At 36.5% G+C, this 15,417-nt stretch overlaps 1 protein-coding gene across 1 annotated transcript in view; it reads right to left on the reverse strand.

The window, feature by feature from the left end:
- Nucleotides 1-11,665: 11,665 nt before the first annotated feature.
- LOC126174822 (uncharacterized) overlaps nucleotides 11,666-15,417 on the reverse strand; it is a 44,291-nt gene continuing 40,539 nt past the window's right edge. The window contains exon 5 of the mRNA XM_049921200.1: nucleotides 11,666-13,439. Coding sequence (XP_049777157.1) covers nucleotides 11,828-13,439 — 1,612 coding nt within the window. The 3' untranslated portion in view covers nucleotides 11,666-11,827. The remainder of the gene's footprint in view (nucleotides 13,440-15,417) is intronic.

Consider the following 15,417-nt stretch of genomic DNA (forward strand, 5'->3'; position numbering starts at 1 on the left):
GCAAAGTAACTTCTTCCTGATTTTGCATTGTAGAAGGGATACATTCTAACAAAACAGTCCAGTTCTCTAAGCTCTCTAGTGTTAAAGAAAACATGAGGTTTTAAGAATTCATTCTGGCCTTGAAAGAATTATGAGGATAGTTTTATAATGATTTTGGGAACCATTTTCAATCTTACATCTTTTTCTGAGCTGATTTCGAGACTGTTTGGCATTTCAGTTGAAAGTGTCCCTGTGTATGTGCAATTGTAACTGTTTGACCTGCAAGATACTTCCAGTTTGCTTGCGTCTGTCCATATGCCAACAGTTTTTACCAGACAGAAATTATATTGTCTTAAGTGCATCAAAAATAATTAAGTAACACTGAAAATTTGTTTTGTTTGTGACCTATCTTGTCGATTAATGTGAAATATAAAACCACTGCACTGCCATTTAAATGTGGTGCATGCACAGTTTTCCCCTTGTGCTCAGACAGCGTGGTGTGGTGGTGGAAGAAATGAGAAGTGAGGCTGTGCACTTTAGTACTCACACCTGGGCATGACCTACGAGTCACAATCTTGGCCACCCCACCTTGAGACATTGAACAGAAGCATGCCCTATTATTAATGGACACCATAATGAATATCTCCTTTAGCAATGTCTCAACTGCAGGTAGCATACAATAACAAGCGAATTAAATACCCGGTATACTTCCAGTCGAAGCATATTTGCACCCCATACATTCATTGTAGTTCTCATGGTGACAGCTTTTCTCATAGGAGTCAGTAGATTAAAAAAACTAATTTAACAAGTAGCAGATCACAATCCCCTGTATCTGCAAAAAATATGAATTTCCAACCAATTAACTTCAGAAATTCAGCTACACAGTTGCAACAGCTGTGTAAGTATTTTTTAAAATTTCTCTCCATGGCTCTCATAAAGGTACCAATATCAGTATCCTCACTAAAGATCCACATTAGCAGCTCTTTTTCCAGTGACTGTGATATCATGATGTTCTGTAAGGTTCTAGAAGTCAGTTACACACCAGCTGTTAGGGAGTGCCAGGTACACTGTGTACACTTTCAAGATACTGGAGTGAGTCCATCAGTGGATTACAGTGAAGATCGGGGCTGAGCCCAGAAGTACAGACAAAAGTTAATTTCGAAGTATAATGAGCTTAAAAGTGATAAGTAGAAGTGTTTAAGTCATGTTCATGATTGAGTATTCATGGGAAATAATTTTACGAAGCAGAAGTGTGTAGAATTGTTAGTTTTGGGCGGTTTGATGATGGCAGAATGATACGTCTATGGTTAAAGGCCATTAACAGCACATGGAAAATTTCTTAGGCAACAGCTGTTTATAGAAGTTGAATATAGGAAGTAATCTTAAAGACTTCCTTATGAAACAGCTAAGTAATTGAAATATTCATACTGTGAAACAGTTAAGGAAACTGACTTATATGGCTACGCAGGATGAGTGAAGCTGGATTGAGAGAGAGGTAGATGAAGGACTATAAACTTGCCACAAAAATGAACTGTGGTAAAGTTGAGTAACTTTTTATCATAAAAATAGTTCCCTACATACAGCATACAACGTGCATTTTGGTTTATGCATGCAGTTCAATTATATCCACCTGCTTGTCTGATAGAAAGAATACCTTTCACTCAACTGATTACCATAAAACTTGAGCGAACACTTCAATTATTAATAACCATAGGTGGGAGAGGCGTTTCAAACTTTTCATGCTGTACCAAAGATGCACTACTCTAGTGCTTAAACAATCTTTCAATCACTAATGTTGGTTCTCTCTCAACTTGTTACAGGCAAGCTATCTTTGCTTCAGCTTTTCTACTTACAGTGTATGTCTGCTGCACCTGTCATGGGTTTCATGCCTGTCAATGGTTTTTTCTGCTGGGATATGAACAATAGTTTGTGATTCACAAACACATAAAAACCATAACTTGGTAACAATTGTTCAGTGGAATTTAATGTAACTTGGGTTAAAGCTACACAAGGTCAAATAAAAAGTGTAGTAACCTATGAAACAAATCACACATAGGAGCACGAGTTGTACTCAGAAAATAACTAGAACTTTCAAATTTCATATGGTGAACTATTCCAATTTGCTAGAGATTTTTGTTCTGTTGATAACTATGTCTGAAAGGTACCTGTACAGTATCAACCATATTGGATATTAAGACTGCTGTCAAAAAGGTTATACAAGTGTTAGCAGCTCTGGCTATTATTTACTCTTTATAAAAATAGATCACAGAATTTGTGTTAAATTTTGACATAAGAAGAGAAAGGGTGTTATCAGTTTATAATCTGTAGCATGTCTTGGTTCCTTGGCTGCAGTAACACTGCTCATACACTACTGCTTGGATAGCGCTGGTAGGATCGTGTGGTGATAGGATGCTCCAGAATCAGGTGAAATTAAATGGTTCTTCATGCAGAAAGTGTAAAAAAACATGTAGTCAAAGGAATTCGGTGCATTAAGTGCACTTTTGGTTACACGAGAAGTGCGCAAACATGTGTCTGAAATTTATGAATGATGATATTCAGTGGACATCCCTCGACTGTGTAAATGACGAAGATGCATGATTAACATCCGCACTAACAATAAGTTCTAAAGACTGAATTATTCGTGTTCCTCAAAGTGACATTGATACTCTGAAAGCAGAACTGACGTTGCTAAAGCAGGAAAATATTGCATTGAAACGTGAAAAACATTATGTATGTGAAAAAACTCCAGTATTAGATGGACTACATCGGCAAATATGCGGAGTGATACAACTGACAAACCACGAAAAAATACAGCCACCATTATGAAAGGAAAAGAAACTGAAGATACAGAAGAACCAAACAAATATAAGTGAACCAGCATAACACACCAAAAAAGACAGAAAGAAGCATTATAAGACAGAAAGTGAATTTTTTATTAGAGGTGACTCATTGTTGAAAAACATAGTCATTCCAAACACCGAAATCAACGTTCGACCAGGAATCAGGACGCATCAATTGCATACACACCTAAACAACATCTTACACAAAAGAGAAAATGCAGAAGATAAGCATAACAGAAATCCAAAAGGTGTTTTTATTCATGTGGGAACAAATTCGCTTTGAAACAACAGCAAGGAAGAAATTTTAAACCACACAAGGAACCTCATCTGAATGGCCAGAAGACTCTACTCAAATTCCAGAATAATCATAAGTTGCATTGTGTACAGGAGATTGTTGGGTGATAGCTATGTGCAGAGAATAAATGGCAATATTAAAATACAGTGCAATAAATTAGGAATCATTTTCATTGATTCCACCAAATTTCTAAGTGCAAAGTATCTTGCCGAAGATGGTCTACGTCTGAATAACTTGGGCTCAAAAATATTCAGTAAGATGTTCACAGATCAGGGTGTATAAGCGAACAAGGAAAAAATAATCCCGGAATTCCCAGTTAAAAATGCATGTTTCCCGTGCTAACACACATTTTCTGTGTTAAGTAAATGTGTGACTAGGGCCTCCCACTGGCTAGACCGTTTGCCGGGTGAAAGTCTTTTGATTTGACACCACTTCGGCAACTTGTGCGTCGATGGGGATGAAACGATGATGATTATGACAACGCAACACCCAGGCCCTGAGTGGAGAAAATCTCTGACCCAGCCAGGAATTGAACCCGGGCCCTTAGAATTGACATTCTGTTGCACTGACCACTCAGCTACCGGGGGCGGACCTGTGTTAAGTGACAATGTACTTTCCCCTGGAATTGTAAAACTTATCAATCCTATCAATGGTTAAGGTTGTATACTCTGGTGCAGAGCTTCCCGGCACTTTAGAAAACAATACTCCCCGCACAAAAAAAAAAAAAAAAAAAAAAAAGCATTTTGGAAAGCTCTTTGGTGTGCAGCAACATGTATGCTGCATATTTTCATATTACATTATGCCTCATATCTTCGAATTACCGAAGTATAAAGTCGAATCCTACCAAACTCAGCACGTTAGTTTCAGAAGCATTGAAATCGAGACTGCGATGCATTTTCTAAGTCAATCACAGCTCATGTCATGTGATCCCACCAGCTGGACACAGGATGTAGTCAGCCGATAGCAACACCACTGGTAAGTAGCAGGAACACACAAACATGAAAAATTAATGGTTTAAATTAATATACATACTGTAGCTACAAGAAAAGCTAAGCTTTCACATACAATTTTTTGGCGCATGTTACACTTTAAGATACATCATACAAACGTTCAAGTAAAATTTTAAATAATGACAGAAATGACTGTCTTTTGGGCACGAAGTTCTTGTAAGTGGCTGGCCCTCAAAGTGTTATGTTTTAAATGAGAGTCAAACATTCTGTGATTCAAGGACTCGATCGCACATTCACACACTTAACATAATTCATCTTGCATAGAAGGAAATTCACTGTGAAAGTAGTGCTTTTCAAACCATCATTCGCAGTATTTTCCAGCGACCTGTTAGAAATAGTTTTGTTTCAGGCAGGAAACAGGCGTTACTGTGCAAGCACAGCTACAATAATGCAGGAAGTCTGTATTTTTGTAGCAATATAACATTAAGAGATCTTACATTACATCAAAAAAGAAGCAGGACATCGAAGGATACTCCAAGAGCATCAGAATTTTGAACAATACACTAAAATGCATAATTCAGCTTAAAATGCAAATTTGTATGTCCCAGTCACTGGTTGTCATACAAAAATGGCAAAAAATATAAATTTTATTATAAAATTAAGAGAAAACAAAAAAATCAAACGAAGGTAAGTCTTTATGGTAAATTCGCGTAGTTACAGTAAATCACATTTACCTAAAATTTTAATACAAAATATGCAGAAAATATATGAAAAATGAGTATGTTTGTTTTCTTAAGTCCCCTTTTTCGGAAAAAAACCAAGTTTGAAGAAAAAAGGTAAACAAAGATAGATAAAACAGCAAAAAAATTTTTCATATCTACTTAAAATTTTTCTTTTAATAAAGTTGCAAAAGAGTGCAAAACAAGTCCCCCCCCACACACACAACTTTTGTTTCTTTTGGACTCTTCTGACCATACGTACATGGCACTACGCAGAGGCTAACTTCTGAATTACCAGAAGCGCTCCATTTATTGAGATATTAGGCTTGTCATGGCGGTTTTTGGGATGCAAATTTTCTTGGTGTACTAGTATTGTATTGTCTAATGTTTGGTCCTTTATTGTGGCATAATGCCCTATGTGCCAGAAGATGAGAACATGCACTTGAAATTCAGCGAACTAGCCAAGCGTATGGAGTGAAACATTTCGTTAAAATAATTTGACTGTCTCTGCAGAAAAGATTAAAAGGGGTCAAATTTCTTTAGCAAACTGACAAAAATAACTTCGTTGTTCTCCAAGGCTACTAATGCTTGCCAGCCAGAAATGTGGAAATAGAATAAAATCAGAAAACTACAACTAATACCATATTTTAGCCTTCCATAACTATGTGAATGTATTTTTATTCACTTGATAGCTCCTGGCCACAAAAATCCATCTTATTTTTGTTTGATGTGAGAGCTCTAAACAAAGAAGAAATGGCAAATCACGAAACGTAAACGTGGGTCATGTGGTGAAGCTTGTGAGCATAAGAAAATTTTTTCTGGATAGCATCTGTTCGCTTGTTCCTACTGTTGCTACAGCTAACAGTCCCACTTCAAGGAGCAAAAAACAGGAGAAGGTATTACTCATACATGACTGAACTGTTCATGCGGATGAGCCCAATGTAAACAGTTGTTATGTCATGCTCATCAGAAGCAGTGTGTTGTTAGGAAGTGCTGTATAGTCTTCACCCTAAAGCCTTTGACACATTCTGCTGTTCGCAGATGCTTGTGTATGCACTGTGTTTTTTTGTTGTAAATAGCTCATCTCCTTTGCAACTTACATTTATTTTTGATTTTTCTCTTGTTCATGTTCTATTCCTGCAGTATTATATTGCAGTAATGGGATACAGTAGAATTCTTTGTTAGAGTATCAGTTCTTACCAGTCAAAATTACAATAATTTAACTGAAAACCAAATTCTAAAAAATTCACGGGCTTTTCTTTGAATTTACCAGAGACAATGGGCAATCAGCAACCTGTATTGACAATGTTCTAACTAATTATGTATATGAAGATGTGCATAAATTTTGTCTAGATTTAGGTATTTCAGATCATTGTGCATTGTTCATTGAGCTGCCACATGCAGACAGGAACAAGTACGAGAACCCATATGAGCAGGAACTTTAGTGAAGAAAACTTGCTAACATTTAGTGAGAAGCTAAAAGAGAAAACATGGCCTTTTGATCATTGTAACTCAAGTGATGAAAACTGAGAAATTCCTAAATAGTTTTCTTGGTGTCTTTAATGAAACATTTCCACCTAGACTCTGCAGCAATAAAATAACAAATAAATTAAAGTGGATTACCCAGTGCATTAAAATTTCCAGTGTGAGGTAAAGGCAGCTGCACATAGAACTAAAATATAATAAAGATATTTCATTATATATATTAGATTCTATAGAACCATATTTAAAAGTTTTCAAGACAGCAAAATAACTGGCAAATATCAGGCTAATTTTAAATCATAGAAATAAGACACAAAGGCTGTGTGGTCAGTCATTAAACCTGAGTTAGGTGTTAAAACATGTAACCAAGAAATTTCAAAAATTGACATTTAAGGAAATACTATTGTTAAGTCCAACTCAAATACCAGAATACTTTATTGAATCCTTTACAAATGTAGCAAAGTCTGATGTAGATGTAACAGATTATCACAACGAAGTAAATCCCTTTGGCTTTGGTGGAAACTCTGATAACTTCACAACATTCTTTAAAGCTTCTGTGGAGGATGTAGAAAATGCTATTCTAACACTATGAAACAAAAAAATCTGCAGGTTGGGATGGAATACCCACCAAAGTTATTAATGTGGCACACAATAAAATTGCAAACCCACTAGCTCAAATTATAAATCAATGTTTTGAAGAGGGCTGTTTCCCAGAGGTACTGCAATATGCTGACTTCAAACCACTCTTCAAGAAGGGATCAACAGAGATCATGGGAAATTATCATCCTATCTTGATTCTCCCAGTCATATCTAAAATATCTAAAAAACTTGCCGTTACACAAATTCAAAACTTCATTGCAAAATACTGTGTTATTCTAAACAAGCAATTTGGTTTTCAGCAGGGAAAACACACCAAAGATGCAGTGAACAGTTTCATTGAGAAACTGAGTACATCATTAAATAAGAAAAATAATATTGCAGGAACTTTCTGCGACCTCACAGAGGTGTTTGATTATGAAACCATGCATTGCTCATTTACAAACTTGAAAAGTATGGCATTAGCGGCCGGCAGTGCCCTACAATGACTTAAAACCTACTTATCAAACAGAACGCATAGCATCTCTTGTAATGGTGCATATTATTTTTCTGACTGGGAAAAAAAATCTCTCATGGTGTTCCACAAGGCTCCATATTAGCCCCAGTCCTATTTCTCTTCTCTGTTAATGACTTACCATTAAATATCAGCTCCCCATCAGTTATGTTCGCAGATAATAATTCTGTATTACTTGAAGATCAGGAATCGGAAAAAAATGCCAAATCTGTGATCAGCACCCTTAGTACCTTAGCAACTTAGTTTCAGTTAAATGAGTTGAATCTAAACATATCTAAGACTCATATGATGCAGTTCAAAAACAAATAGCCAAAATGTGAGCAGATTGAGGTTGTAGGACAACAACAGCAACAACAGACATGACTTATTTGAGGGAAACCATTTTATCCATTCACATCATACTAGAAACAAAGAAAATTTGATGCTCCCCACCCACCGCCGCAGACTGTATGCCCAGGGACCTCATTACATGGGAATGAAAATTTGTAATAAATTAAAAGGGATGCAGATGAATTTAGGTCAACTTAAAAGAAAGCTATATGAGGTACTGACACTGAAGTGTTACTACTCAGTAGATGAATCCATGCACAACAAACTGGAAATTTGAGCTGGATACAATGTGTTACATATTCCAAGAAATATCCTTACAGTGTTATTATTTATTGTAGTGCTATTATTTATTAACGTAAAAGTCACTGTAACTGTATTATAAATTGTTGACATGTCTCCTGTATGCAAACCAAATGGATTGCAAATATACGTCAGGAGATGAATAAAACAAAATTCACAATTCCGATAGGGACACAGTCGGTAGCATTTGTGGCGTTTCTCTGAACCTGGCTGGGGGCCAGCAAGTAACAGAAGCAGGAGTCTTGGGCTGACCAGCACTCAAGTTGAAGCCTTGGACTGACAAGCACTGAAGGTGAACACAGCAGTCGGGCCTTGGACTACGAGCAGTGGCGTACAGTGTACTTTATTCCAGTTGCAGCAAGGGACAACCATCTGTTGTCTTGTGGACAGCTTAGGCATTCCTGATGCTATAATCAGGACTATCCATGCAGTCCAGTGGTTGCATGTGTAGCAACTGGAGGCAGTCAGCTGGTGAAGAGAGATAATGAGAAGACTTTTCAAAGTTGGTACACCAGGAAGCTGCCTATGGGATCTCACTAATGGTCAGTGCAGAGCACGGCCACTATGTGGACATAAACAAACCAGTGGGTCAGTTGGTACCTTCTCCTGGGCAAGAGGAAGGTATTCCAGTTGAAAAGCAGCCAGGGACTCTCAGAACAGAAGAGGAGCACTACATGAGTGCTTTAGTGGCCAACAGCAGTATTTTGGTTGGTCGAGTGGTGCATCATAGTGTACACTGAAGAGTAGAGGTTGTGCTTTGAGTGTATAAAATGATCAGTAAAATAACACATGGAAGGTCCTTGCATACAGTATAGTGTGTTGTGTATGTTGTGTTTGGGCACACTGGGTGCGTGAATGTTTTCACTAAAAGTGAGAGCCATCTTGATTTTGTTATTTATATGCCATAAGTGTGTGAGAGTTTGCATGTGACATTATACAGATCATCATATTATTATGCTATGAGCTTGAATGATTTTGTTGATGCTGTCTTATCAAAAGTTATCTTTTTATTTTACCTTGTAGAGTGATCTGTTTTGTATGTCCTTTTGCACAGAAAATTGCATTGAGAAGTTTTCATAGGCAGTCCTGTAGATGATTGATAGTGACTAGTTTGTAATTGGAGTTGTCACAGATTTTTACTTAGTCGAGTACTAATGTAAGTAGCCCCAATAAAATCAGAAAGTTGTCTTCTAGTTGGTTAACCTCCAGTTAATTGCAGAAGTTAATTTATTGTCATTTTCTGCCTGCATACAGACTGTAAACTATTAATAGCTCAAGTCTATGTTGGGGGTGAATTCTACTTGATAATTTTTTCATAATGTGGGGCCACAGTCATAATATATTTCTTTAAAGTTAGTGCCGCCATTAGACTGTTTTATTTGCAGTGTTACATGATCATGATTTTGGCTTTAAAGTGCCATTATCAAGTGTTTTAATGTTACACAGTGCCTAATATGGCATACCGACGTATTTAAAATACACTATTAGACACATTGTCTAAGACTCAATGTTTCTGACTCAAGATGGTATACTCAGTGATAAAACAAAGCAGTAGGCTTTTACCAGAAATACTGACCCTTAGACAGTGTGTCTAATAGGGTATTTTAAATACAACAGTATGCCATCTTACGCACTGTATAACATTAAAACACTTGATAATGGCACTTTAAACCCAAAATCATGATTGTGTAAATGTAACACTGCAAATAAAAGACAGTCTAATGGCACTACTGACTTTAAAGAAATTCTACTTGAATTTTGTATTCATTATGCTAAAGACATTTTACCTTGTTATTTGCTTGTTTAGCCCAGCCTCCAAGAACTGTATTGGGCTGTAAATTTCTTTATTTCTGTTCTGTCAAGATGAATATTTTTTGTTAATAAATTCATTGTCAAATTGAGCCCACACCACCACAACCCCACTCCACACAAAGCCTAGGCTACTAGTGCAGCAAAGTTTTAGAAACGTTAAATACTACTTTTCATGAGTCTATTATGACAGAAACAAGGGTTTACTAATGGTGTAAGTGCTCCAAAGAAGTTGTGAAAATGTTGATGATAATCATTCTGGATGCCCCAGCACATTGTCAGTCAAAGAAATGATTATAAACAATTGCCAAATCCCGATTGGAGAAGTTGCTGATGACACTGGAATATCAATAGCTTCACACCATGACTTTTCTGGATGTTTTGGGTACGAAATGTGCAACAGCAAAATTTATTTTACCCTTGTTAAATTTCGAAGAAAAACAGACGAAAGCACGTTGCTCAGGAGTCGCTAGATGACATCAATACCTATAGCAGAGCTACTGAAACATGTCACGTAGGTGATGAAATATGAGTTTATGGTTATGATGTCACAATTAAGTCTCAGTCATCACAGTGGAAGCAAGACAGAAAAAAAAAGCTCAATTAGTGCAATCAAATGTGAAGGTTATTTTTTTATTTTAGTGGCAATATGCACTATGAGGTATTGGTTGAAGGTGTAATGAGAGGTAAGAAAACTACTTACAAGCTCACTGACTGCACAAAGCATCTGAGGGATTTTTTCTTTTCTTTAAGGGAGGGAGGGAGGGAGGGAGGGAGGAAGGGTGGGGAGAGTGCTGAGGTGGGGTTTCAATTTTTGGCAAAACAATTTATTGCTTTTGCACGTCAATAATGCACCTGCTCAAACTTTGTTGCTTTTCGTGAATTTTTTCCAACAACAATACCCCAATGATGTCCCAACCTCTGTACTTGCCACAAATGGTATCATGTTTCTTTATTATGTTGTCAAAAATAAATAAAACCTTACAGGGCTATTGTTGTATAAGCATAGATGAGATTAAAAATGAATCTTTGAGAGAGCTAAAAGGTATTCCAAAGATAGAGTTCCAAAAGTTTTATAGAGAATAGCTTCAAGCGGATAACATTTATGTATTATACACACAAATAAAATTCTCTCCCATTATTTTTTTAACATGCCTTGTACATATACAGTGCAGAGTTGGCAACTGATAAAGGCTTCTGCTCTCTGATAGCAGTCCTCTCCCTCTGCAGCACTACGACATCCTTATATATTCCACCACCTCATGGTATACAAATTGTTCTCTACTACACACAGTTGTTAGCTGGGTGATACGGTGACTTAGCCCATGGTACTTCCATGTTTTTCTAATGATCTGTAACTGTAAAACTGTATATGAATGACATTAAAAATAATAATTAGTAAAATTTCTAAAAAAGGTAACACACACTTAAGCCACACAGTACCACACTGCATCTGCAGTTCAGTACCACATGTCTTCTCACATTATTGGAAAATATTTTGTTTGTTAATAGGTAACCAGTGTACTGTGTTAGATGCTGCTGGTATCAGGCTGGTTTTGAATTTTCTTGAACACAATTGTTTGTTCAAGTTTTGGAGTCTCAAGAAACACCTATGTCTGTAGCAAGATGCAGTGAAAAATAAATTTCCTGGTATTGCTAGAAATTTCACAGAGGGAGGGAGAATATGAGGGTGGTGAAATTGAGGAAAGCTACCCGACAAGTGGGGAGAGAACAGGCCTCTGCCCAGCCTTTTAAACAAAAAATGGATGTCAGTTTCATATGGCCAATGGAACAAATATAAAACAGGTTAATGTCACACAGTTTTATGTGTGGTCATCCACAATTAAGAGAAGGAAAAACTATTTACTATCAAATCTCTGTATTTCAATATCAGGAGTTTAAATAAATTAACATCAAAAATCCATTTTGTACACTTCATACATATATGCAATTTACAAAATATCTCAAAATTACCAACATTTTACTTCCTAAGCCTTACAGCATAAAGTGCTTTAAGGGAAAATGTACTGCTGCTGCATCATGTACTGGAAGTATTCTACATACTGCAAATACTGCCTATATATCTGTTCTCTCCATTTCTTGTGCCAGTCTGCATTATCAAAAGGAATACCTTTACTAGTGTTGCCCAATCTCTTGTTGGCAACAGTATTGTTTTCAAGATAATAATGCCAATTAGTGTTATCAGGTTTTCTTATCCCTAAGTAAGTGTTGTGAGAGTTCACACCTTGGTTTTGGGTGATACTCTGTTTGTTTCTTGTAATATATTTAGAACATTTATCCCACTTCACTTCAGGAACTTCAGGACTACAGTACACATCTCCATTAGGATATCCTTTAGCGTGAGCCTCCCGATGCAATTTACTTAATTTTGGGTTCACACCACTAACTTTAACTTTTCTGCCAGAAGCACGACATGGAAACGGAAAATTATTTGCTTCATTACTCATTACATTTTGTCCATTCAGGATCATCAATTTTGTAGCCATTTCATCTTCTCCGACTTCCTCTCTAAGAATTAATGTATCATTGCATGGAGTTTTAGGTATGTGACATGGATAAGACATTTCCTTATTCACTGTCTTTTTATTGTTTTGACTAGAGTAATTCTGACTTTTTCCCACTGAAACTGCTTTGTTTTTACAGATATCTTCCTGAAGGACAAATGTACCACTTTTACACAAATCATTAAGTAGCTCTTCAGTTTTAAGATTTCTACAATTTTCGAAGGCTTCACTGAATGTTACTTGTGCCTTTTGTTCAATCACTGACAATAATGCTTCAAGATCTTTAGTCATTTCTACCAGATTCGAAGAACAATTTGTTTTTAGTGATATTTCAACTACTTCACTGTTTCCCATCTGTACAAGTTCATTGTATGGCTCAAGTGTTGTTAACCAATCACTACTGTTTAGATCATGAAGCAGGTTTTTAGCAATTCTGTCAATTTTATTATTTGTACTCTCTTCTTCAGAAATGTTCAGATTATTCGCATCCATGCAAACATGGGCATCAGAAATCGGTTCATCCAGATTCTCGCATTTAGCCAGCATTACTGACTCCTCTTTGTTGCATCCTCCTACATCTGCATTACACTGATTTTTGACAACAGTTCTGGCATTTCCGGTGAAGGAGTTGTGTACTGTAGCTCTTGTTTCCTTGTCATTTTCATCATTAACAACAATTCCTTGAATTTTTTCAAATTCATCCATCTTGTAAGCCCACAAGTCTAATACTAAATGATCCAAAGTAAGCTTATAAACATATGCACTTTCCCCGCCATATGAACCTAACATTTTCTGGAAGTCCTCAAGCTCTTTACCATCAGCTATAATAGAAACCACAATTCCATGAGACCCATATCTACCTGCCCTACCAATTCTATGTAAATATGTGAGACTATCATATGGTAAATCTAAATTTATCACCAGATTAACATTTTCTAGGTCTATGCCACGTGCTGTCAGGTCTGTAGAGATCAAAATACGGTTCCGGAACTCGCGCAATGTAGCTATTGCCTCGAGGCGAGCCTCCTGTGATTTGCTGCTGCTTATCCATGTGGCTGGCCAACCATGACCATTCAGCATATTGCAAATACTTTCAGCCCTGCAACAAGATATTTTTGAAAATAATTATTTAGAATGGCAACAGCATGGTGTATATTTTATGTGCGTATCATTTTCAGACAAAACATGCATCCATCTTGTCTTAACTATATACTAAAAAGAATTACATAAACAAAATATAGTTTCTGTAGTCTTCTGGATTCAAAAATAGGGAAAGCATTAGAAATAAAAGGTCACAGAAAAAAAAATGGTCCAAAAGCCTATGAAAGAGTCGAAGAGTTCAATAAAATCATTTAAAATACACCTATACCTCGCCTTATGGCCTAGATGCATTCTGTGAAAGTCGGCTGTAAAGCGAAAAGCTTTATAACAACTCAACAATTTTGAAAAGAAACCACACAAATTTAACTGGATCTGTTTCATATTTTGCAAAGAAATATAGTCTTTACTTCACAAAGCATTTTACTATTTTTATTTCATAGAAATGCTTGCTTAAAAATGAAAATACAAAACAATGCAATAATAAACAAATAAACATAAATGTTAAAAATCATAAGCACAAATTCATAAGTACCTACAATAAAAAAAGTTTACAAATGTTTTAATCTAGTGACAAACATTAACATAAAGAATCACTACGCTAGTATGTTTCGTCACCCTCATTTCCCACTTTTTTTGGATTGAATCAATTTACAATACTGTTTCAACATTGTCTGCTTCACTTTGCTTTCTGTCTCTTTTAGCAATGTTTTGTAACAGGCAATGGCTCAGTTTGCTCTTAGAGACACTTTAGCACTGCCTTCTTCACTGGGAGCATTTTGAAAAAAGATTTTCACTCCCAGTTGAAAATAAGAAAGTGCATTTCACAAGTTTTTTTGCAGTTACCTACTGGCACACAGCAGGTTCAGGTTCTGGCTCTTTATCACATGCTCATTCGAACTGGAATAGTTCCTTGTTTGAAAGAGATTCTCTATCAGCATCTAGAATGCCAAATCCTCAAAATTAAAAGATGGTTCCCTTAGTTCAGTATGTCTTCTCAAATTTCTGAATGAGAATCACCTTCATGAGTTTTTATGCGTTCTAGCCAAATTTGTTTCCAAACCTGGTTCAATGTGGTTGATTTCAATTCCTACCTGATTTGCTAATGTTGGTTATGGCATCTCTGATGTTGTACATTGGCAAAATTGTTTTACTGAAGTCCCGTATAAATAATAAGACTTAAAAGTGACAATTACACCCTGATCCATCAGCTGGAACAGAGCTGTTGTATTTTTGGGAAGATATGCTATCTCCACATCATTAGGTAATTCGAATAAATTAACCACGTGTCCTGGAGCATTATCCAAAACAAGCAATGTGTTGTTGCTTAATTTGTTGTCCTTCAAACACTTTTTTGCTTTTGGGAAAAAAGTAAGTTTTTAATCATACTTTAAACGGAATATAGGTCACTCAATCTTTCTTGTTTTATCTCCAAACTGTTTCTTGTTCAGCCCTTTATACTACAAGTGGTTTCAGCTTAATGTCACCTGCAGCATTAGAAAAAAAGGAGCAAAGTTTATAAGTCTTTTAGCACCTTATGCAGACTTTTTACACTTGGAAGTGAATGCCTGAAAGAACCTAAACTTCAAATACAGTTTAAAGAGTAAACCACTATTTGACTGAGTATTGCTTTGTGTAGTTATCTTTTGTCTTACTTAGATTTTGGCTTTTATGCCATTCTAGGGCATTATTATGTCATATCTATTAATGCAGTCCAAAGACTTCCAGATTCTTTGACAGTTACATCTTAAAGACGTGTTTGTTGTGACAGTGCCACAAGATTTAAAAGTGCCACTACGTCAGTACGCAAACACTGCGATAGAGGCGCTCCGCAGCTCGGCTGAGCGCGGGAGCGCCACCTAGCTATGAACGGCGCCGGCCGCATGTCACGGCACGGCACGGCAGTTGAGTGACAGATATGGAGTTAGTAGCATGAAACCCACTATTGTTTCTACGTTTGTATATCCACGTAATTTATT

Source organism: Schistocerca cancellata, chromosome 3, assembly GCF_023864275.1.
Source record: "Schistocerca cancellata isolate TAMUIC-IGC-003103 chromosome 3, iqSchCanc2.1, whole genome shotgun sequence".
NCBI lineage: Eukaryota > Metazoa > Arthropoda > Insecta > Orthoptera > Acrididae > Schistocerca > Schistocerca cancellata.